Source organism: Heterocephalus glaber, unplaced genomic scaffold (assembly GCF_053883595.1).
Source record: "Heterocephalus glaber isolate CG9 unplaced genomic scaffold, H.glaber_assembly_v1.0 deba00001497, whole genome shotgun sequence".
In the NCBI taxonomy this organism is placed as follows: Eukaryota; Metazoa; Chordata; class Mammalia; order Rodentia; family Bathyergidae; genus Heterocephalus; species Heterocephalus glaber.
Window position 1 is genome coordinate 57,823,330 of NW_028258320.1, and position 26,297 is coordinate 57,849,626.

General features: G+C 39.8%; 1 protein-coding gene across 2 annotated transcripts in view; it reads right to left on the reverse strand.

The window, feature by feature from the left end:
• The window catches only part of Dock1 (dedicator of cytokinesis 1), a 530,482-nt gene that overhangs the window by 332,195 nt on the left and 171,990 nt on the right, over positions 1-26,297 (reverse strand). For both annotated transcript variants that reach the window (XM_004838739.4, XM_004838738.4), the window contains exons 24-25: positions 14,360-14,430; positions 11,148-11,254 (exon numbers count right to left, since the gene is read on the reverse strand). In XM_004838739.4, the coding sequence (XP_004838796.2) occupies positions 11,148-11,254; positions 14,360-14,430 (178 nt within the window). The remainder of the gene's footprint in view (positions 1-11,147; positions 11,255-14,359; positions 14,431-26,297) is intronic.

Below are 26,297 nucleotides of genomic sequence, written 5' to 3' on the forward strand. Positions count from 1 at the left end.
GTGTAGGGAGGGCTAGGAATGGGGAAAAAATAAGAACCAAGATGCATCATGTAAAGGTACAAGTTCCCAATGAGAAATGTAATTGTGTTGTATTCCTAAAATGTACCAATAAAAGAATTTAAGAAAGAAAAAAAAAAGAAGAGTGGATAATGTACTTGTGTAACAAGCCAACTCCTTAATCAGCAGCAGAGTATGGACAGCTCCCTGCCTGATAGTTTGCCCATAGACCAAGTTTCTTTAACTCTGATATCCTTATTTGTAACTTGAAATAATTACTCTTCCAATTCTACATATTTAAGTTGATGACTCTGAAGGCTCTCAGAGGAAACAAACTTGCTACCAACAGTCCTGAGCACATGGTAGGTGATCAATAAATTATAATGGGATTGAACTGAAATTGAGAAGAAACTGAAATTGAGCTCACTCTCCTAGATCCAGTAAGGCATTTCTAAGATCCTGCTCTGTTTGAACAAATGGTCTTTTTAAAAACATAATGAAAGTATACCATAATATACAGTGATAAACTCTATAAATAAAAGAAATAAATAAAAGAATGATAAATGGAATATAACCATGTTATAGATACAGAATAAAAGTTTTCTGAAGGCATGAAAAAAGAGAAGAGAAAACGATGTTTATATTCTACCATTATTTAAAGTTATCACTCTTCTGAGTTCACAGCTAGCAGATTCATTAGAAGTCATCAGCACAGCTACCTAAAGTATTCCAGAATGCTATGAGTGGTACATTAAGTGATTGTGGCAATATTAGGCCCAACCCCAATTTTTCTCTATGAGAAATATCCATCAAGTTAAAAAGAAACTACTTCAAAGCAGCTCTGGGTTTAAGATCTATTTCCAAATGGAGCACTACACAGCCACAAAGAATGATAAACCAGAGGCATTTATAGCTAAATGGATGCACACAGAGGCCATACTCTTAAGTGAAATAAATAGGACACACGTGTGTAAATATCAAATAGTTTCTCTGGTATGAGAAACTGCAAGAATAAATGAGGACCAAAATGTATAATAGATAATGTAAGATACGAAGAAAAAGTCCAAAAGGGAAGGGGAAGTAGGGAGGGGTAGGGAGAAGGAAAGAAGGGAAGGAAAAAATATAAGAAGGAAAAAAAGGAAACAAAGCTTTTGTAAATTGGAGGGGGGGTGGAAGGGAAGGAAGGGGAATGGGGAAAAAACAAGAAGCAAGTTACATCACGTACACATACAAATTCCCAATGATGAATGTGATCCTAATGTACACCTACAATGTACCAATAAACTTAATGGAATTTTTAAAAAGATCTATTTCCCACAGTAGAGAAGCTCGAGATATTATTTTTAATTTGTTAATGGAGATACAGTTGGATACTGGTCTGTCAAAAAGATTATGATATATTTTACTATAAAATATAATATTAAATATTTTCTGTATTAAATAGTCAGCTTTTCTTGTCTATGACTTAAAGTAAAGAAAATTGATGAACAGGGCAGTTTTTGGAGATAACAGTCATTATGTAAAAAGGAATCTGACTTCTTAAGAGCAAGTCCCAGTAAGTATCTATGACTTTGCTCTCAGACTCCGTAAGGTTGCTTTAACTAATGTTCCCACCATTAACATGGAAAGCTTGACTCTGCTTGCAAACTACAAGAACCATTCACCTTAAAAAGAAAAACTGAAAGAATTTTTAAGAATTTCTGTATTGCTCAAAAATGGAAAATTAATGAAAGTGCAAAAAGACTAACCAATGAACACCATCTAAAAGGAGCCTATTTGTCACAGTGAAGAAGATGCCAAGATTTGAGGAAATAGCACGTTTTCCATTGCTGCTCACTGCTAGGTTCCAACAACAAGGAAAAATAAAAGCAACAACAAAAATGAACAAACAAACCAAAGGGCTATAAAAAGGAAAAGGAAACTTACAAAAAAGTAATCCAAGGAATGTTCAACTACTGCCAAGACCAACAGAGAGTCTTGCCGTTAAATTTTACTCTTTAAACCTTCAAATTTTCACTTATAAAGTCCTATATTCTCCCATAAAAATGAATACAGGAGATAATGAAACGGAGATAGTAATCTCTGAAATAAAATCTATCAATTGCTCAGGTCACTGTCAATATGGGAATATTGAAAGACTCTATCTTGAAAAACCAATGTTAACTGGAATAAACCTCCCAAAGTTCTCAGTTTTAGAGCACCAGAGGAAAGGAGCTCATGTAGATAAGAGAATAAATTCCACCAGGTCTCTCACCTTTACTCAAAGCCTTCCTGCAAGTATAGCCAATGCAGTGAACTAACTTAAACGTTAATGCTAGTTTAGGTTGACTCATTTTTAGTCCAATTTCTATAACATTAATGTAAAACATTTTTATGTGCATGAATCCTAAACTTCAGTGTTCCTGTGCTTAATTTAATTACACTGAAACTTTTCATTTCTTATAATAGGATTTAAGCTTTAATTTTCACAGCTTTTGTCAGATATGTGGGCAACAATATAATCACATGGGAAAAAAAGCAACAAATGCACAAATTATGAAGTGTCGACCTTTCCTTCTCTTTGTATCTTGCTTTAGAAATCTGCTCACTCCCCACCACAGATTATATGCAAGAGTTATCTTTTTCTACAGCACATAATCTATTTAGCCAGCTTTCAAGTAGTCAAGTCACATTCTGAGAGCAGGCTCGGAAGCCATTACTGCCCATTCATTGGCTTTCATGCACAGCATGCTAATGAGTCAAAGGCCCTTCACCTTAGCACAACAGCAGAAATGGGATGTCCAAGGGGGTTGCAGGACACCAGCATGGACACCAGCCCCAAGGCCCATCCTCTCACTGAGGAACAGTGTCATTCCCTGTGTATTACAACCCTAATTAAATGCTCTGACGGCTAGGATTTGCTTACAAAGTATGAGGGAGGAGAAAATAGATATAAGTTCATAAATCTTGAAATTGGGTGATGGGTATATAAGTGTGCATTTCAGCCTTCTATCCACTTTTCTGTTTATGAGAAGTTTTCTGTAATTTTGACAAAAAGATCTCTTGAATGCAGTGTTAGACTGAACTGCCCCCCTCCCATCAGAGTTCGACAATCCTGGGTAATCAGTATGTCAGAAGCATAGTGAAGACCATTCAGATTTCATAAGACTGCTCAGAGATGACCCTCTACCTTAGGTCTCTCCAGAGTTCTCATCTCCCTTCCCTCCATATGTTACTCCTCCTCAAGGATATCCTGCTTCCCCATGATCAAGCCATTCAGATCCAAAAGTAGCTTCCCCAACTGAGCCCAAAACTTCATCTCCCTTAGAGCAAGTGAACTACACATACATGTAGCTGTCATGTGTCATCTTCCGCTTACTGCCTGGGATTTGCAATGTCCATGTACATCTCCTTCCTTTAACATATATGCACTGAAGGAGTACAGGAGTCCAGCGGCAGCTATAGGTCCTGGTAACAGCAAATCCAAGATAAACATGGCCTTAATCAGGAGCTCTCCTTCTAGGGAAGAGGCACAAATGACAATGAGGTCACAAGGAAGGAAGCACCATGATTTCACATGGCAGTGGTGTAGCAGTTCCATGAGAAGCACCAGGCAGGACAGTTTGAGTGCTTCTCAGAGAAAGCTCCTGGTGATGGTTAATTATATGTGTTAAATGGCTGGGTCACAAGATGCCAGTTAGCTGGCATTACTGGTGAGTCTGTCAGGGTATTTCCAGAAAAGCTTAGCACTTCAATGGGGGGAGTGAGTAAAGCAAATCCACCCTCTGTAATGTGAGCAGACACCATGTAATCCTTGAGGGCAAGAGAGAATAGAAAGGAGAGGACGGCTGGACTCTTCTTTGAGCAGAGGGTGGCAGTGACAGTACTCAAGAGTTCTCTTCTGAGCCAGTTCCACATAGGCTGGGGCCCAACAAAATCCTCTGTGCCAAAAAAAGTGTCTCCTGTTATAACCCAACAAACTCAGCTGGACGTATCTTCCACTTCCATGTCTTCAGAGAGTGACAAGTGTGAAGACAAGCTTAGAAGCAGCCAGGGCACAACAAGCCTTGTCCTCCAGGACCCAGATCTGGCAAGGGAAGGCTTTTCTACAGAGCGGCCATTCCAGGTCAGAATTCACTGCCAGCCTCTTGCACACATATCTACTTCTCATTCCTATCCAAGTGAGATTCCTGTAGCTATGGATGGCTCTGGTATCAGGGGGACATGGTGACAAAGAAGAAATTCAGAATGGAGTGGCATTCATTCCAGACACTTTGTCAAATATGGTCTCAGAAACAATGTGCAGGTGAATCCTTGAACTGGGTTACAGATATTCCACCCTAACAGCTCCATCCCATGCAGGCTAACCTTTAGTGTGCTAACCTGTGAACTGGGCCGACTCTCAGTTTCCTGTAACTTTGTGTAACTCCTGTTGACCTTGTCCACAACAGACTCCTTCTTCCAAACTGCCCAGAGAATGAAAACAGACCCAATTCCTTCCTTATACGACAGGATGACTTTTGCCAGCATCTATCACAATTCCTGACTCATGAGTGATGTAATTTCCAACCCTCCTTGGGGTGTAAATCTATAAATACAGCTGCCAATCTATAAAACTCAGAGAACATTTTCAAGACTGGTTGAATCTGTTTTCCCCGATAGCAATCCTAATTAACCCTAAGTACATGTAATTTTCTTTGCCCATGACTAGGTTGATTTTACTCTTGGTTGACAATGGAAAGAAAGGAACAAAACAACTCATGGTTCTTTGTGAGTGAAGCAATACACATGCTGGGGCAGAGTCCTGGGAGCCTCACTTCTAGCCTAAAGCCCCTATGGGGAAAGTCCAAGGACCTGATGCATCCTGACCACAGCCTAGAGGATGTTCCTGAAGGGCTAGAATATTCAGGGGCACACACACTTAAACCTACTTATAAATTTCTACAAATCTTGACACACAGAAAGTTAATTTGACTGATTCCACTGAGACCAGGAAACAAGACAAAGACAACTATAGTTTTTACAAATTAATGAGAAACAGAACAAAGCATGAAAATCACAGCTATCATTTCTCATCAGATAAATGGTTTGGATTTAAATATTTATACCAAATGTGGCACAGAATGTTTTGCAAAAGTAATAGCATCTTTGTAAGAACAGACCTACCAGAAGATTTTGGCTGATAAATCTTTCCTGACAAGGAGGTAAGACAGTATTTGGCTGCTTTGAAGCAGAGCAACTGTAAATGAGAAAAATTAGGGCTGTCTATGCTAACCTTCTCCAGAAAGACTCTTAAAACCAAAAGATGATAAAGAGGACAATTTTCATATTGGCCAAGGTATTCTAAAAAGCTTCTAGGCAGCCAATGAGTGTTCAGAAGCACATTTGGGCTGCTGATTATGGCTTAGACAACTGCTACTGATTGGGAAATTCTTTAACTGCTTGTAAGACATGAAGCTTCAGTCTAATTTCAGCTCATTTAGCCTATGACAATTTTGGATTCCTAGATTTCATACAATCTCATTTACTATGTTGGGTACAACTTGCTATTAAGATCAAAATCCTAACTTTGTACTAAAAAAGATAGATGAATTATTTTAAAATATTATATCACCTGGCAACTCCTTATAAAACCAAGCTAAGTATTTATTTACATGCAACATAATTCTGAAGCAGGATTTGAGGCAGCTTTGGATTAAAAAAAAAAAACAACTCATAGAACAAAAATAAAGACTCACAGAACAACAGTAATGTGACACAGTAAAAAGGAAGACAGAGGATGGCCAAACACCCAGGCTGAGATCATCACCAAAAATAAGTAATGAGATTCCTTTCAAGGTTTTTCACTAGCTATCGAAAGAGCATGTTTCCATGGAGGAAAAAAGAAAAATCACCTTGAAATACACTTCTATCTTAAATATTTCTATTAAGCCTTTCATGTTTTAGGTCTTTCTTCAAAGGGAACCAAATAACATACAGAACAGAGTTTTGCAACTGAAATTTTAAAATATGTGTAAAGATGTCCTCAACACACTCAATAAAATCAGCACAAGTCACTGACAATTTACTGACAGTTCTTACTCATTGATAATGGACACATATCAAGAGTGTGGAAGAGCTGTGAAAAGTCATCCGAATCACAATGGTGTTGCCTGAGTCAAGCCAAACAAATCAATCAACTGATCGATCAATAAATAAAATGAAGGCTAAAGAAGCTGTAATGGAAGTACTCCTAGCCATGACTGCAGTAATTATCACAAGAAACTCTGCCAAAAGCACAAGCATGCAAGGATGTCACAGCAAGCTTATACCAAAAGTACTTCCACAGGGACATCTGCACTGCAACTCTCTGCTCAATCTGGATTGTTGCCTCTTTTGTTATTACTCATTGTGGTCAATGATTATTGTTTAAAGTATCTGATGTAATCCTCTATATTTTGCCTTTAGAAACTTCCTCTTACATCAACTTCTTTAAAATATGCCCATCACTTACTATGGTATATGTGTTCTTATTGCAAGGCTCTGCCTGCCTTCCAAACAAATTATTCTTTGGAGAATCCATTTGCACTCATTTTTTGTTGGTTTGGTTGGTTTGCTGACTGACATACCTGGCAACTACAAAAGGAAAGAAAGTAACACCATCCTTCAGAGAGAATCAACAACTTCTGGGACAGGCGCTTTTGCAGTCTCCATTTCCATACCATGCCATTTTCTGCCCTGGTCAGTCTTCACTAGCACGGAGCCCCACTTTTTAGAGTGGCTCCCTGCTGACTTCATCTGGGATATTTGGGAAGCATTCCTTCCTTAAGAAGTAAGGCAAACCTCCTTTAGAGAATCTTTTGGCTAAGTATTCCCATAAAGGGTCTCTTGGCAGGTGCCATTTGTTTTTTGAATGATGAACTGAGGTGAAGGTAATTTTTCTCTCCTTGGGTCCTGGCAGCAACACTGGGCACAATTAATTTGAACCTGTTAAGGTAAGCTGTCCCAGAAATTCCTAGGAATAGCTTTGGTGGGGGCGCCTGTGGCTATGTGGCCCTTGTTTAGCAGGGATTTTTCCTGTGCTTTTTAAGATAATTGAGCTCGTGGTAATACCTTATGGCCTTTCTATGGTAAATTTACTTACACTTCTGTCTAACTTAATATTTTTGTTTGATCTCTGTGCCTAATTTAAGAATTTCTTATCAGCAGCTTTAAAATAATTCTCAAAGTACAATTAGAAGGTTAAAAGGGAAAAGGCTTTTTCGCTATTTTCTTTCATTTTCCCATTCTGAATCTGTTCAATCTTTTAATGAAAATAATTTTGTACTTCAGTTTGCTTAGAAGTTTATTTCAGTCCATCCTAGCTAAAATGAAAACATCTAAGAGTTAACTACTAAACTCATTAGAGACTGAAAAGGTAGGGGGTAACAGAAGCTTTTTAAAATCATGCTGCTATGGGAACTGCTTTAGCTAAAAAATTCGGACCACAGTATTCATTAGACTACAGTTGAAAAGCTTAAAAGTTTAGTCATACGAACAGGTGACCTTACCTTGTTTCATTTTATTATAAGTTGTATTAAACTCTTTTTATACAGTGATAAATTTACATTACTATATTACTCTGACTTTTCATTTTTTTGGAAAAATAAGTGTAACTTTTGCCTGGATTTCAAGGATAAGAGGGTTTATATTTGTCTTTATTGGATGTTTAAGATCATAAAGACCTAAGTTTGACCTAAGGATATGCATATGAAACTACGATGCAATGTCCATTGCTTCTTGTGTATCAAGTAGAGGAGTTACCCTTCAGAGCTTTTCTTTAAAAGAAATGGTATAAACTAATGATGACTATGCTTATCTTCTATCTCAGTTTTCACAACTAATCTAGGAAAAAAATAAATACATTAGGTAATTACATATGGGATAATTATTTCTAAATATAAATTTAATTTCTCTTGGCTTTTTAAATTTTATTTTTAAAAGACTACACTTTGGGGTCTATTAATAAATATATTTTCTTAATTTGCTGATGAAAAGCACAATTTAAGAGTACTTCCTTCCTTGGTATCCACTAAATACTAAAGCTATTAACCATTAAAAATTCTATTTAATGTAATTTTATAATTACAAAATAATTTTGTAATACAAAAAAAGATGTATTTTGATGAAAAAACTATGAAAAGTCAGAAATACCTCTTTATTGAGAAAAATAATAATTTTATCTAAATTTAAAGTTTCTTAATGAAATGTTTTAAGATATAAATTTAAGAAATAAGGCAGAAAAGAATTGGTGAGTTTCATGTATGAGCATATATTTTTGATAAGGAAAGTTTAAAAAAGAATTTTGGGGGAAAAAAATGGATCATGTATGATTTAAAAAAAAAATTATCTCCTAAAGTAGAATGGCAGAATTTTTCCAAAATGGAAGGGAGGGGTGGAAGGAGGGAGAGGAGAGAGGGAGAGAGGGAGAGAGGGAGAGAGGAAAGAAGGAAGGCCAACCTACCCAAACTGAAGACTTCAGCAAATCTGCCAAGTCACTGAATCTTATAAAGGGAAATGTGTGTGTGAATAACTTAGCTATAATTTTTAAAACTTACTTATACAATTTTCTGAAAATTAAACATTAATGCACTCATACTAAACCAGAATCTAATTCACTTTTTTAAAGTAATAAGCATTTCTTAAAGTGCTGAAATGCTCTTAATAAAATTTACAAAATGCCCAGCAAACAAAGATTTTGTGTTTTATCAAGATAATTTCTTGTGTGGTTTTATATATATGGTCAGCCAAAAATGTTTTACTTTTCATTTGTTTGGGAGATTTGTTTATTTGTTTGTGGTTTTTGGTTTTGATTTTGGTTTTCTGAAACAGGGTCTCCTTATGTAATGCAGCCTAGTCTTGAACTAACAATGCATTTGGCCTGGAACTTGAAATTCTCCTGCTTCAGCCTCCCTAGAGCTGGGATTAGAGGTATTGTGCCACAATACCTGGTTCATCCACAGTTTTGATTCTTCAAGGAACTTACAATCCAAGTCATAAAAATAGAACACTCTAACAAGTACTCTTAAATACAATTTTCTAATAAACCTAGGCTTATTTTATTACCAAACTGGTTCTTCTCTGATTATCCTTGATAAAATTAATGTAACTGTAAAAAGAACCCATGATGGCAGCAGCGGTGACAGGATGGGTCTCTGTGTTTGTTTGTATGTACAGGTACATCTTTGGCACTGGATGAGAGAGACATGGAACTTCAGTGACCTACCTGATCAAACCTAAACTTCTGGGGAATTTTACATGCTTTACTACAAAAATACAGTGAAACCTCAGTTGTCAAATGGCTCCAAAGCCGAACTTTCCACTCTTCAAACAGCAATCTTCCAAAAAAATCTGCTCGGTGTGTAACTCTGCTGGCTAGTCAAATTGAAAATCGGACTTGAAAAAACCTGTACTGGCCATTAGTGAGTCCCATGTCCCTCGCCCAAGGACAAAAAGGGGTAAGGATTTAGTCTAAGCCACATTCTCATCCAAAAAAACACACAGTGCTTGTGTTACTGCATTAAAACATTCGTCATTATACAGGTTTTTGTTTTGGGGGCTTTTTTTTGGCACTTTATTGGCAAAATTGTAACTATCATAACCATGGCTCCAAATAAAGTTAGTGAGACCAGCAGTAAAGCTACAAAACACTGTGAGAAGCATGACAGAGTTAAACAAAGAAATCACTGCATTATTTGTTAAAGTCCTAGAAAAATGAATTTATAAGTGCTAATTTGGGGGGTCTCAGAACTAATTATTTCGTTTTCCATTATTTCTTAGGGGAAAAATATGTTCAGTTCTCAAACTTTTTGGCGTTTGCACATGAATTTGGAATGAACTGAGTTTGAAAACCAAGATTTCACTGTATAGTCAATATGGGAGCAACGACAGAAGCAGAGGTCTCACATGTGACCTTCTTAGCAGACTTTCCTTGCACCTCAGGATGTCCCTGGGTGGAAGGCATCTGAAGAATGGACAATTCGGGACCCAGCCCTCCACTGAAAGCCTGAAATATAGATAGTTGGGATTGATGGTTCAAGGTAGATTCATTTTCTTCAAGTCTGAGACAATGGGGAGAGTAGAGCTGGCTTTCTTTTATGGGAGAAGGAATGGGCTTCTGGCCAGAGAGAGGTCTGCAGGGAGGGGCTGTAGAAAGCCACCCACTTCTTGCTTGATAGTTTTTCTTCAGAAGAACCCTCTCACTCAGATGTGAGATCTTAATATCTTTTCAACACAAGCCTTATCAACAAGTGTACAGTGCACTTTATAAAGTCAAGAAATAAGATTAAACTCAGCAGACAAACACAGCACCCAGAAGCCCAGAAAGTAGCAAGCACTAATCAGACACAAAGAGTTCTCAGTCTAGCCCAGAGTAATTTAATGAGGACTTCCCAAGCCAGAGGAACTACAAACAATACCATGTACGGAACTGAAGAAAATGAATGGAACAGTGAAATGTCTGGGCACAAATGGAAGAAAGTAATTCTGAGCCAGTCAGTCCAGATGTCACTCAACAGACTCCATATTTGCCTCAAATAAATGAGAAAGGTTGGGGAATTATGCAACAGTTTTAAACTTTCAATAAAAATGCATGACATATGTAAAATATTAATTCAATCTGCCAAATAGAAAGAAAAGGATTAATCAAAAAGGTAGGGAGATTATGAGAGACTATATAAGGTATTCCTCAGGATAAAGGAGTTAAAGAATCATTAGAATTTTTATTACTCTGAGCAGGGTTTGAAGAAACCTTACCAAGGAAAAGTAAAGTTCAGACTAAGAACCATTACTTCTGAATTTAAAGAAAACTTTAATTTTTTTCTTTGCAATCATCTCAATGGATGAAAGTGATTGCCTCCCCAAGATAGACAATCACACATTGTAAAGGCTACAATGTCTGCTGATTATACAGGGGCTTTGGTGTGCACCCAAATTACAAACTATGAGCTGTTGCCTTCATTTTCAATGATCTATTACCTACACTATATGTCAATTACTATTCTCTTGTAAGGAATAAGTTGCCTTGTCTTGCAATGCAATTGTTTTAATTAGGTGCAAGCTCCACTCCTTATGTTAAGGAGAGAATTCAGAGGGACTCTATCTGTGGACAATGAATAATGCAACAATTTAATAATTCTTGAGGTTCCACTCACCATGCTGGGTGAAGAGGTCACTGTGAACAATTTCGATCAAGCAGTAGAGCTTCTGAATGGTCAGCAAACCCACAGGCACATTTAGGATGAATTCAGTAAACATTTTGCTATTAGGAAAATTGTAAGTAAAATACTTTAGACATATAGAGCAAAATGATCCAATGCTATTCCAAGACAGTACTGAGACATAAGGTCATTAAATGGTCATGAAATGCACTGGGATATTAGACAACACCCGTTATACAATACTGGACAAATTCTCGCTCCCAAAATTATGTTTTATTTTTACTTCAAAATCACTAACATAGAGCTATAATTTAAATGGCAATAATAACAGGGTTGTGAGGCTATAAAGAAATTGGAACCCTCATACTGCAATGGTGGGAATGCAAAATGGTGCAGTAACTTTGGAACACAGTTTGGGATCTCCTCAAAATGTTAAATAGGGGCCAGGAATTTAGCTCAGTGGTGCTGCGCCTGCCTTACAAGTGCAAGATCCTGAGTTCCATCCCTGGTACCAGGGGGAAAAAAAAAAATGTTAAATAGCTACCAGGTGACCTAGCCAACTCTAATTCCCAGGTGCTAGGTATTTAAAAAACGAAAGTATATATCCAAACAAAAACTTGTACATGACTCACAGTGGTATTATTCTTAGTACTAAAAAGGTAGAAACCCAAATATTCTTCAACTGATGAATGTATAAACAAAATGTAGTACATCTATACCACTCATCTAAGAAAAAGGAAGGAAGCACTGATACTTTCTGTACCATGGGTGGACTTTGAAAACATGATCTAAGTTAAAGTCACATAGGATCCCATTCATATGAAATGACCTAAAAAGGTAACCCTACACATAAAAGAAATAGATTAATGACTGTCTAGAGCAGGGGATAGGGTTCATAAATGCCTGGAAATAACGCAAGGGATCTAATTCGAGTAATAAGAATGTTCTAAAATTTGGCGCTGTGGTGATTCTTGTACAACCTCATAAATATATTCAAAACCATTAAATTAGAACTCTAAAAGAGGTGGGCCAGGAATTTAGCTCAGTGGTTTTGCCACCTGCTATGCAGGCACAAGGACCCAAGTTTGATCTCCAGTACCAAAAAAAAAAAAAAAAAAAAAAAAAGAACTCTAAAAGAGGTGACTGTAGTACAAAAATAGTATCTCAAGAAGGTTTTTTTAAGACTTTACTTTTACAAATGGCCAACAGACATATGAAGGATTATTAGAAATATCCCTGTTAGTAGCTAAAAAATTATACAGTGTAATAGTAAAATACTGTTTCGTCAATCATACTGCCAAGGTTTTATGAAACACTAATTCCTAGTACTGCCAAAGGTTGGAAAAAAAGACCTCAACATGCACTTGTAGAATGTTGGTTTGGCCTTCTGAGGGCAATTATATACTACCTATTAAAAAATCTTTTAAGATAACGTAAAACCAAGTAATTCTACTTCTTTGATTATCCTAAAGTTATAAAATAAGAGCACATCCTATAACTAACATATGAAGTTTTCTATGAGTATATTTTATAATGACATAAAACTGTACACAACCTAACACTCAAAATACACTGGACGTCCCTGGAGGGTTCCTTCAAACTACATGGCTGGACCACAGTTTCCAATTCAGAAGGTCTAGGGAGGAACCCGAGATTTGTTTTTTCATAGCAGGTTCCCAAGAGGTCATAACGCTGCCATTTCAGGGACTCTTCTTTAAGAACCAGGCTGCATAGAAAGGCCATAGGCACCCAACCCATGGCCCATTTGAGTCTCTTTTTATCATTTAGGTCTGCAAAGGTGTAGCCTCACTGTTGGTGCCCTGGAACAAAAAATAAATGTGTCCCTGCTGGATACTAAAATCTCAGGCACATCACGGACAGCACCTCCCTGAGAGCTCCTTGCCCTTCAACTCCAGGCCATGAGTGACTAGAGTGGCCATCAAGTGCAGAAAGAATCCAATTTTTGTTCGGTTTAAGTGCTTAGGGACAGACATTACTTTACTAATATTTAGGTGAGCTTCTTGAGCTGGTATGAATAGTGCCACCCCTTAGGGGTAGTTCATCATGTCAAACCAAAGACAAAACAAAAAGGAGATGAGGGCTGTGGTATTAGATTAATCTGTTGTTAACAAGGCTGTGCCTCCATTTGTTCCCAACAGTGTTTATCCAAAAGCAGTGACATCCAGAGATTACAGCCCAAATACTAAGCATGGGAAGTTTGGGACAAGAGTGGCACATTTGGGAATAAAGTAAGGGTTTGATTCCCAACCACACTCCTCAGCCTGAAAGCCTAATGTCTTCCTCCCAATATGTTTTTGAGGTATGTATGTTTGTACGTATGTATTCATTCATTCATTTTAGAGGACAACTTCCAGCCCTTCTGCCTGTGGCCCACAGCCTCTCATTTTGGACACAAAAGTAATATTAACAGAAACTAAATGACATTTATCACTTGTAGACTAAATGTCTATACTGTGTGCTAAGCATTTGTGCACTTTTTCTCCTTTAACCCTAACAATAATGAAATAAAGACTTGTACCCTATAAGATTATTCTTGCATTAAATCTATTGTGGTTCTTCCACATTCAACAAGTAAAATGAAGTGTTTGCTCTTTTCCAAAACTATTTTCCTGTATAGCTTATATATGAAGTGCAAAGCTTCTGTTATAAGAAAGGGGAGGTAAGAGAGGAATAGTACAGCTCTTACGTTTCGGGGCTTGGATTTTTTGTTTCCTGAAAATGTTTTGAGATAGGATTTACCTAAGTCACTAAGTTACCCAGGCTGGGCTCAAACTTCAAATCCTTCTGCCTCAGCCTCCCAGACAGCTGGGATTATAGGTGTGCACCACCACACCATGCTCCCACATTGTTTTTCAGATGCTGAAAACTAAAACAAAACCAACAACTACTCATTGAAATCCAAACCCCAATGTGTACAAAATGCCAAACTTATGTTATAGGTTATAGTCCATGGGGCTGAAAACGATCTTTTAAAGAAATTACTGTGACTGGTGACAGCTGATTCATTTTCAATACAGTCATAATTAGCAAACTGTCACAGACACCACCAGCAGCACACGTTCCAGAATGGTTCCAGAATGGGCACCAATCTATGCAGAAAAGAGACAGAACCCGGAGCATCTCACAAACTATATGCATATACCACTAGGCTACGTGTGGCAAGCATTCACCATTCACCCAATTACCTGAGCTCCTTGGGATCAAACACCAACTTCACATCATTGACGATAGTTGGCAAGTATTTCAATGCTGCGCCCTGCAAACCAAGAAAAATGAAGGCTGAGACAAATGCAAGTTAGTGACAGTTAATGCAAATCTATAATTCTTATGAAGAAACACCAATGTCAAGAATGGAAGGATCATTTCATGAGAAGCTGATGGCTAAACCCAAAGCAAAGAACAAAAAAACATTTTTAATCTACAAAACTTCATAATTTCTTACATAGTTGTGTTGCCCCATAATAATAATAATAAATGTAATATTAACAGAAACTGACATTTATCACCTGCAGACCAACTGCCTACACTGTATGGTAAGCCTTTATGTGGTTTTAAGTCTCAAAACAAAATGAAGGCCATGCCCTACCTAGAAGAATCTTCTTGCATTAAATCCACTGCAGTACTTCTACATTCAACAATTAACATCATTATTCTATTCCAAAAATATTTTCTGCACATTTCTTAGTTGTGAATCATTTTGTCCTTTAGTGACATTATCTCCTACATTCATATCCTTCTACAAAACACACATCCTCAACAGAATAATGGTAATGATGGATCCTATTACCTGCCATGCACTGTGCTAGGACCCTTGTAATATCTAAGTCCTCCTAGGGTAAGTTAGCAGCATTTAATTTTTTTAAAAAAACTGAAAATGGGGACACTACTGTGCCCTTGCTCACACAGCTAGTACTGAACTAAGCTAGAATTAAAATTCAATTTGGGGGAAACTAGAGACTCTATCCCTTTGGCTATATCCCGTTAGGGAAAGTTCTAAACTTTAAGTGTTCTGACTTTGCTTTGCCACCTTCTACTAGTGACTCTAAGCAATTCCGTACACAACGCTGAACACTTACCTCCATGAATTAAACCTGGTTCATGCCAGATATTTCAAAGGGTTGCATTAAAGCTCAAAATAAAATTGAAAAGAATAAAATAACATGTTGACCCTGGAAAACATTTTATCTATCACATAAATAACTGTTACTACTATTTTCCAAAGTCAATGGGCAGAAATCCACTTTTAAAATATTACCCTGAACATCTATGGTCAAGGAATTTGTAACCAAATACACAGTCACCCAACATGATCATCAAATAAATTTCATTCCATACCTCACACACTGTATAAACATTAACTTTAAACACACCACAGATCTTTAAATAAGAAACGTAGAACTATGAAACTTTTAGGAAAAAGTACTTGTGACCTTGAGCTAAGAAAACTTCTTAGAAGTGGTACTAACTGCACAATTTATAAAAGAAAATCTCCAAAACAAAGAGCTTGGCCACTTTCAGAGCCACGCACAGGGTTAGAAGAAAACCATCTTCCCTGCCCCACGCCCCCAAAAAGGAAGGTAAAAGATTGAAGAGCTAGTTCTCCAAGGAAGATATATGGATGGCAACACTGCACTTGAAAAGATGCTCAGTACCTCAGTACCATTAGTTACCAGGGAAATACAAATTAAAACAACAATGAGATACCACTAACATCTATTAGAATTGTTTAAAAGAAAAACTACACCATTGTGCTATTTACATATGCTGATCATCTGAATGCAAAAACAGTGGAGCAACTTTAGAAAAGTACTTGGCAGTTCCTTACCATGAGACAGGAATGATCCAGAAGACCTAGAAATTGCACGCTTGGGTGTCTGTTTATTCACATGAAATGAAAATTTATATCCATAAAAACCCTTCATATGAAAGTTTCCAACAGCTTTATTTGTAATCAATTAAAACCAGAAACAACCCAAATGTCCCTCAAGAGGTGAATCCATGCAATGGAACACTATTTAGTACCATAAAGGAATAAACCGCCGTTATACACATGATGAATCTCACATGCACTAAGATAAATTAAGACAAACTTGACAGACCACATACTGTGAGATTCCACTTTATAGCATTCTGGAAAGAGCAAAACCTATCAACAGTTGCCAGGGGCAGAGTTGGGGTCATCTTCAGTGGGGATAGAAGAATATTAGGGTTGATGCAGCTCCTCCACAGAATGACTGTGTTACGCCTCTGTGGAAATCAGCAGACCTCTCCAGTAGGAAAGAGTGCATTTTCCTGGGAGTAAACTGGACCTTAATCTTTTTAATGATCAAAAATATAGTACCTGAAAATATGTCCACAACTATTTGATATGCAAAATGCCTGCAACAATGCTAAAATGTGTGTTACTCTCATGTGTATAAGACTTAAGTACCCAGATTCAAGTCAGTACAGATGAGTTCAGGTTTTCTAATTTACAAAATGTGAATATCCTACACATGCTAGACCTGTTTCTAGGTGCTCCACTATAATGAAGTAGTAAATGATCAAGATGACTTTTGGTGGCAGGGGATTTAGCTCAGTGGTTCTGCCACCTGCCTTGCAGGCGGCAAGGACCCGAGTTTGATCCCAGTACCAAAAAAACAAGCAAACAAAAGGTGACTTTTGGAGGGAGGATTGTGATCAGCCCTACTCACAGATGAGAATATGGAGGCCTACAACAGTGAAGTCACTTGATCAGATTCCCAGTGCCAGAATTTGGAGCGGTCTACCTCCATGGCTTGTTCTGTGAAAGAATCACATTCAGTCTTCACCACAAAGCTCAATACTTGGCAGTCCAGAGAACAAAACACAGGAAAGTAACTCCAACACATAAATCTTCCCTACAGAATTATGGGTGTGACCATTGTTCTTTACAGGTGTTAACCCTATCCTTCAAAGCAACCAGATCAAGGGTTTCTAGTTATCTGCTGAAGATGCAACTGAAAAAAGAATTAAATAGAAATAATTTCATTCTGGTTCCAAATGTTCTGCTTCAACTACATCAGAGTTGGTTTGAAAAAACTAGAAAATATTTATCATGACATTTAATAACAAGCATTTGCACAGGCTGATTGCTCAGTCTTTCAAATTGTCTTGTTCAGTTTGTGGATGTCCAGAGGTTAAGCTACAAACTGGCTTCATGCATTTTATACTACACCCAAGAAAGCATCATCTGCCTGGAGCAACTTCATAAATACCATTTCACAACAGTGAAGCAGACAGCAACAAGCAAGACAAGCCTTTATGGCCCACCTTTCACCAGTGTCCTTAGGACACCAGACAGACACTGCATTAAGCAGGACACACAGAGTGTGAGGCAGGGCCAGGGCTCCCAAGGGCTTCCCCTGCTGAGGTCTTCCCAAGCCTCCCATACCTAGCATGCCTAAGTAGCACTCCCAGATTGGGCTGTGCCCTCTGAGGTGAGGCGCAGGAGAGCAGTGATCTCATGATGGTGGTTAGCCCTAAATTCCGCTCATCAGATCAAGGCACTATCAAAATTATGTCTTAAGGAGCAGAGATGGACCACACATCTGAGGTCACAATGACATGAGATCTGTCCTTATACAATTCTTGCCATGACACTGCTGCCACCTCACCTTGTGGCACCCCCAATGCGCACTCCCTTGAGGACTGCCATCCACTCCACCCCTCCCTCCCAGCAACCTGTGCACAGCCCCACCCCCACCGCTTACACTGGGTGCTCTTTGAGTTTCCTCCACCTATCCCTATAGGGACCTCATCTGCCAATTTGTAATCCCTATTAATGGCGCCCCTTTTTCCTAACTTCACCCCATACGTAACAGCCATTGGACTTCTGATGGGCTGCCCCACAGACACTGTCAGCTTCACAAGTCTCAGTTGGAAACCTCTGTCCACCTTCACTTCCCTGAGTGGCAATGCTGATCCCTGCTGCACAGAAGAGGACTGGACATCAGGCAAGGTTCTTTCTTTTTCTCACAGCCCACTTTAGAAAGATCAAAGCTCAGTTCACCCTGATATTAAACCTCCCCCAGTTCTATCACTTGCTTCTTCCTGCAGACACCACCTGGCAGGGACCTTGTGGTATCCACTGCTCTACTGCCGCAGCCTCCTAACTGACCCCCCCTGGCTCCACTCTCATCACTTCAAGTTCATTCCTTAGGCGGAGCCTTCCTAAGACACAAATCTAATTTAGATATCTGGCGACAGTCTCTGCTCTTGGAGTAAGGGTGATCTGGCCAGCATCCTGGGAGGTCCCTGGGCTCTGGCCCTACCTACCTCTCTGGGATTTGCCCACTTATGAGACCCTCTCCAATCACGTAGGGACTCTTCCAGTTTCCCAGGTGGGCCAGTCCCTTCTTGCCACTCAGAGGCTTGTGCACAGCTATTCCTTCTTTCTGGTCACTCTCCCTCTCTCCCATGTAGTCCCCAGCTCAGTTAATCTGCTCACACCCTCCCTCCCCTAGTCCTTAGAGCAGACTCATTGTTCTCCAAGATACTGGGATGATATGTTTGGCACCTAGGGACATTCCCCTGCAGGGCAGTATGTTCTCTGAGATTGACTTCTCTGTATCCCCACAGACAACACAGCTCCTCAGGAGTAAAGGACAGGGCCTCTTCATTGTTCTTTGTCTCCTTCAGTCCTCACAGTACACAGATTACCTCCATGACCATTAGATCTTGATGGTGAACCCAGTTCAGTCACCTCTTTATTCTCGAGAATATCTGCCCTCTGCTTCCAAACAAGGCGATGACCATCCTTAGCTCAGAGAATAAAAGTAAAGGCTTCCAGTCTTCAGAGCTAGTGAGAGGCATGGATCTCTCTCTGTTCCCAACCTCCCACACTCCCTGACTCTCTTTGGTGGCATGGTCTGCCACCCACTGCATTAAGGATCACACCTAGATTTGCCCATTTCTACTACTGCTGGTTCCTCAAGAATTTCCAACATTTTGAACTCTACTTACCCTAGCAGCAAAAGACTACAGTTTCCTCTGAGAGCTGGGCTGCTGGGTTAAATTCAGGTTTCTGGGCTGCTGCTTGGAGAGCATGCCAAGATGCAGAGTGTCTGACAGATAAGGCAGGGGGCAGAGGGGCAGGATCTTACCTCCAGACAGACACTCCAGAAATAAAATTCCAAGTGCAAACAGGAGAGCCTAAGCCAGCAGGATCAACAGTAGGAGGTGCTCTAGGGTGGGTAAGGACAGGACTCACAAGCCAGAGTGATTGTGCTGGGACGTTGCCTCCATCACCACCTACAATGTGAATTTGGTTCCATTTGCTTCTCCTAGGCAAAATGGTGGTGATCAAGCGGACCTGCCTCCAGGGGTTGTTGAAACAATTAAATGACTTGTGCATATGATAAGCTTGGCTCTGGGTCCTAACATATCACTGATGTTCAACAGACTTTGGCTGGTGCTAAGTCTACACAGCAGCAAGATAGTGTGTGGGCGCATACAAGTGCTGACTTGCAAAACTTTTTTACTGCGCAGATCTCTCAAACCTGAGTCTTTACTGAACAGAAACTCTTGTTCATAAAAGTGCTCTGCATCACAGCAAATATTAAGTAGAATTGTTCACAGAATCACAGAAGTCTAGATGCTAGAAATGAAGGGCATTTAAGTATTTTTCTGGTTTTGTTTTATTTTTATTATTTTTGATAAATCAGTGCAGGTCTTTATTTAAACAAAATCTTGTTGAGAATGTGCAAGGCTCCTTTCAACTGTCAGCGAGGGGCTAAGATGCCTCTCAGGTTCTGCCTTCCCAGCTGACCACTCACAGATTCACTGCAGTTATTAACTGAGGAACAAGAAAGGGATGGAGGGCAGGACCTGTGAGATGGTCCATTAGAAACAGTAGAGTGGAGTGAGGGCCTCTCACCCCATCCCCACAGGGCTGAGAATCATGACCCTACCCAGTGTGAACACACTCCTGTGACCTGTCCTACCCAAGAACAGACAAGAGCCACATATGGAAATCTGAATGAATTCTTCATTTTTAGCTTTCTTTATTCATCTCCTATTCCATAAGTCATAAGTGAACTTACAAATGAATGTTTGCTTTTTAATTTCTTTAGACTGGATTTTAAACCTAGCTAAATTAACTTCACTGCACTTTAAGGCCTGGATCAAGTTTATCTTTGAACTTGATGAAGTCTTGAGGGTGGATGGGTCTAATTCTAAATGCACTTGAGCCCGGGGCAATCATGCATGTGCACTGACCTTTTGAACCAACCAGAACCCATACCTGAGTCTCATACACTCAGGCATGTGAAAAGCAACAAGGCTTCCACCACTGAGCACTAACTAAAAGCCAGCAATCCACAGAAAGACACAAGAAACAAAATTAGAGAGAATCACAACTGGCGGTAAAGCTAGTTCTACTTAGATTAAAAGACAGGCAGGTTGTTGGGTCTTAAAATTGGGTTCATCTCTTAATATCTAGGCAATCAGGGAACTCAGAGCATTTGGCAATCCTAAGTCTTAGGAAGGAAAGTGCGGTCAAAACTGAATCAAATGGACAAGAAACACACTGAAACCAAAGTTTTAAAAGGAAAAAAAGAAACTCATAAAAGGAGTACGTATGGGCAGAAAATGCTAAAACTTTTAATCACTGACATAGTTCAGGTTAAAGAAATTAAATAAATTTTACACTCTAAGCAAATTTAATTGTCATGCATCTCATGAGAATGCCAACTTAATACAAACTGTAAAACAAAACAGAAAACCCACTTTCTATGTAGCATCAGTTTAATGTTTTAAGTGTCTCTCTGGCTAAAAATATTACTACTGATGGTGATTAATAGACACTATTTTAGGGTAAAGTTCAGGCTACATTATTCAGTATAATTATTTTAATTAAATCCATTAGCATATCTTTATATAAGATTAGGAGAGCTATTGGTGATACAAAATAAGTTTTTCTTGAATAATGTATGAAGCAATTATTAATTTACATATTTCTAGAGAAAATACATATTAAAATTGTTCCATTTGGAGGTTTTGAGCTAAAATATATATGGTTCACAAATTCTCTGTTCAGATTTAAGTGTTCCATCTTCCAAAGATTTAAGGCAGAGCCAAAGCCTCTCAGAAGAACCAGATAATCTTGACAAAGAAAAGTAGGTCCTGTCAGAAGACCCCAGAGGTGGGGTCTTGATGAGACAAAGCATATGACCAGATATGGATGCTTGATGAGGATAAGCACACAGCCCTTTGAGGGATCCAAGAATGCACTGCTAGAGTGTCCACGTTATAGAAATCCAGAACAAAAAGAAAGATGACAATGGCTTCAGTTCCTTATATCCTTTAAATAAAGACTACCTAGATCTTAAATATCTCAAATCTAAAAATCACCTCTCCCCTTTGTCATCAAGTTTTCTTGAAACAGATTCTGGTCTTTTAAATAATACACCAGTTCTCTCCTACCAATCCATGGGAGTTCATAAACCCCGAGTGTCAGTTGAGTTGCTGATAGATACTTATCCTACAGGCATCCATCATTATCCATCACTAAGTCCAAACTGAAAAATTAATAGGGCCTGGGACATAGCTCAGCATCACTGCACCCGCCTGGGAAGTGCAAAGTACTGAGTTCAGCTCCTGAGACAGAAAGAGAGAAGGGGAGGAGGGAGGAAGGGAGGAAGGGAGGAAGGGAGGGAGGGAGGGAGGGAGGGAAAGGAAGAAGGAAGGAAGGAAGGAAGGAAAGAAGGATGGATTAATGAAAATATGAACTTGCTAAGATTTCTCAATGAACCCAGCTGAAAGTCCCATTCATAAAAGTCCATCGTCTGGGATGCCTGGGAGAGCACCAACAACAGGGAGCGATCTCCTGGGTTTCATGGGGAAGAATGAGGTTTTCATGATGCCTTCAGCATCTCAGGGTCTTGTTCACTAAATACACACACACACACACACACACACACACACACAAGCCACTCACTAACTTCCTGTCCAGTGTGGCTGTGTCATAAATGGGTCCCCAGAGCATAGAAGTCCTCAGCCCTTGGGTCAGCCTCACAAGCTCTGGGCTAGCAGAACCAAAAGGTTGTTCCACTTCGGCCATAATGACCTCTTTCTCTGCGTACAGTCCTGGGCTAAATAAACCCTGTTTCTCCTGCCACTTGCCTTCTTTAACCCCTTAAGAATCACTGCTGAAATGTGCCACCGGGGCCCGCACCTGGGCCCTTGTTCCCAGTGCCAGGCAAAGGGGAGACCAGAACAGAATGTGGTCAAGGGTGGAATGAACAGTAACAACACAAAAGGGGCAGGATAGAAGCCACCACATCAGAAAGTCAGGACAGAGTGACAGTACCCCAGGACAGACACCCTGCAGATTACAGGCCAGGAACCATGAAATAAAAAGTAGATGCAAGAGAAAGGAACAAGTGACCAACCACAGCACCAATAGGAATAATTCCCTCATCTCTGGAGCCACTGCATTCTCCTTGGCCTCCCAGAATCCAACACCAGGAATTAAGGCAGGCTAAATGGGGGTATTACAGCAATTTAGCAAAAACAAATTTGAATTAAATTACTCATTTTTTTTCTTTTTCCTTTTAAAAATTTTATGCCTGCTAAATCATGTACCTAAGAGCTCAGGAAGAGGGGAGTGATCCTGTGAAAAGACTTCCAAGGCTTCCCAGTGGGTGAAAACTGGTTACCTGTCAAGACAGCTTCTATGAGACAGAGCATGACTTCCAAATGATGAAGATTTTCAAAAAGACGCTTACAATTCAGAAGCCAGTGGATAGGAAAATGGTCCAGTTCCACAGCATCTGAAGGGCCTGAACCACAGTGAAGCAATTTTGAAAACAGCAAGTAGAGAATATAATCCACTACACTCGTGTTTTATTCGTGGTGTGAATAATCCAATGAAATGGAGCCTTTCAGGAACAGAAATGGGTGAAAGAAAGGCCACATGAAGGAAGACAGACGAAGAAAGATGCAGGAAGGAGTGAGGGTCACAGGCTGCTGAACCAAGGTGCAGCCAACCAACCTCCTCAACCACACTGACCGCCTTGCCGCATCCGATGCCATGCCAGTTCACAGTCCTAGCCCTCAACAAGGATAGGCAGTGTGTAGAGACACCACCAACAGGCAGAGGTGCTGAGCTGGTAAAGAGGGGCCCAACACTCTGCGTCACCCCCAGCTGATCTGCACTGTACTGCCCTGCAGCTCATGCCTAACCCCAAATATATTCAAGTCCTAATCCCATGTACTATGGTTTGAATGACCCTTCAAAAGTTCATGTTGTAATTATTCAATCACCATTGTAACAGCGTTAAGAGGCACATCATTAAGGATCCATTAGGCTATCAGGGCTCTACTTTCATAGGCAGGACTGGTATCATTATAAAAGGGCCAGCTCTCACCCTCTCTCACCTTTCCCCTGCCATGTGATGACGCATACAGTTAAGAAAGCATTTGCTAGATCCTAGCACCTTCTTCAGGGCAGCAAGGTGTAACTATCAGCCAGTAAATTTCTGCTCATTATAAATCACCCAGTCTCAGCTGTTCTGTCACAATGGCACAAAATGAACAAAACCCCCGGCACCTGTGACTATGGACTTATTTTACACAGAATATTTGCAGATAAACTAAATTAGGCTGAAAATGGAACCAAAATCCAATGCTGAGCACTTTTTATCGGAGAAAGGACAGAAGACTTGGGCCCAAAGACATACAAGGGCAGAAAGCCACAAGCAGGTGGGGGCAGAGACTAGAGCAAGGTAGCTACAATAAATCGAGAAACGCCACGGCTTGGCAGCAAAACCCAAAGGTGGAAGGACGACAACACATTCTCCTGTAAAGTTTTGAGAGAGAACATGGCCCTGTAGACAACTTGTTCTTAGGCTTCTGACCCCCATTATGAGAGAAGAAACTCCTGTTAGTTTAAGCAACCCAGACTGTGTTTATTTGTAACAGCAAGCCCGAGAAACAAACATCACCCTATTCCAAGGCCAAAAGGCATCGTACAGCAAGGATTCTCCACTACCTACAGATAGACTAGGGTTTTTGCTTTCATCTTTTTTCCTCACTTAAATATTTGTAAACTACAATAAAAATGATTTTCTAGGAAGCTAAAATGTCAACTGGATGGCATAGCAGTACAAATCGTTGGAAAACTTTCTCAACACTTTTACTCTTGCAGCCTGTCCACATCTCACCATGGAGAATTAATCAAAGTCCATGCAGAGACGTGACCCATGTGAACTGATGGCAACGCAGGCACCAGGTGTTAGGCCAAAGGCTGACACACAGAGAGGCTGAGGTCCTGGGGGCAGGGGGGTTGTCTTCCTCAAGGATGACAGAGCTAAGACAATGACCTTGACATCTCCCTCATCCAGCACTATCCAGCTACCCAACAAAGTCACTGCTGTGGTCACTTCTATATGTACATTATGTTCTAGCTAGCCTTGTCCAGGAGAACTTCTACACTGATGGAGTCATTCTACAACTGTTCTGTCCAATACAGTAGCCACACACGTATCTACTAAGCTGTGAAACACAGCTAGAGTAGCTGAGGAATGGAAATTTAGGTTTGATTTAATCTGAATGGATTTAAACTTAAATGAGGCAATCTAAGTCTAAAGGATACACTATAACAGCATAGCAGCATCCCTCAGTCTGCTCATTTCATCCGTGGTCCTCGGGTTCACTGGTACCAATAGTTCTGTTTCTTCCAGAGCATGCATCTTGTGAGCATTAACTGGAATACAATAGGGAAAGGGTCTGGTATATGGTCATAGCTCAATAACTTCCCTGGGAACAGAGCCTGTGTCTCATTGGCCAACCTGAGACTCTTCCATGTCACAGGTTTTAAGACAGTAAATTCTGAATGAATAATGATTGTGAGCTCTTTGATTAGGAATGCTGCATTCTGATAGCTGGTACTCCTGGAATAGGCACACAGTTTCAGGAATCTCAGGATTGATGTGCTGTCCTATGACTCTCACCTTAAGCATTCTTCTAGATGACCTCTCTTGCTCAGGGAAAAGACAACATAAGCCTTGGCTCCTTAGGTTTTGTCTTCTCATAATTATCTTACCTGTTTGAAAACATGAAAGACAGCCCTGTGTTCAACCTACAGAGAAAAGCATTGTTTTGCTCAGCTATCTATCACTCCAAGGAAATTTTCTGACTCTTGCTTGATTAGAGTAAACATTTACTTAGCTCACAGTTCTGGAGGTTCCACACCAAGAACGGGCAGATGTATTGCTTTGAGCTTCCAGTAGGGGTGCCAGATGGCAAGGACAATGGCAGTACCAGGGGGTATGTGGTAAAGCAAGCTGCTTACCTCATGTCCAGGAAGCAAAAAGAAAGAAGGCAAATCCAGGGTTCTGCCACTCCCTCCAAGAGCACACTCGAAAGCAGCTAAGCGTCTATCACTAGTCCCCACCTCTCAAAAGTTCCACCCCCTTCCCACAGGGCCATCCAAGTCCAAGCCTTCAACACATGGGCTTTTGGGGATGTTCAACATCCAAACTGCAGCCAGTATAAGTAAAAACAAGAAAAATAGATAGAAAACTTCCAGACCAACCTCAAAACTCAAAGGAGGAACTTAGGAGAGGCCCATATAGATAAAACAATATAAAGAATGTCCTTTCTTAGAAAATTAAACAGGTTACCATATGACCCACCAAGTCCACTCCTAGGTATATACTTGAAAGAATTTAAAACATATGTGAAAACCCTGTATAAGAACATAACCAGCAGATAAATTCACAAAAACCAAAGTGGAAGCAACTCAAGTGCCTATCAAGGGATAAATGGATAAATAAAACAGCCTCTTCAGGGCCGGGGATTTAGCTCAGTGGTTCTGCTGCCTGCCTCGCAAGCCCAAGGACTCGAGTTTGATCCCTGGTACAAAAAAAAAAAAAACAGCCTCTTCATACAATGGAATGCTATTCAGCCACAAAAAGGAATGAAGCATTGATACGTGCTATGCCATAGAGGACTCCTGAAAATATGCTATGGAAAAGAAGCCAGATTTTTTAAAGGCCACATCTCTTATGGTGCTATTTAAATGACATATGCAGAACAGGCTGACCCACAGAGACAGGAAACAGATCAGAGGTTATAGGGGGCAGAGGTTTTCATGGTAAC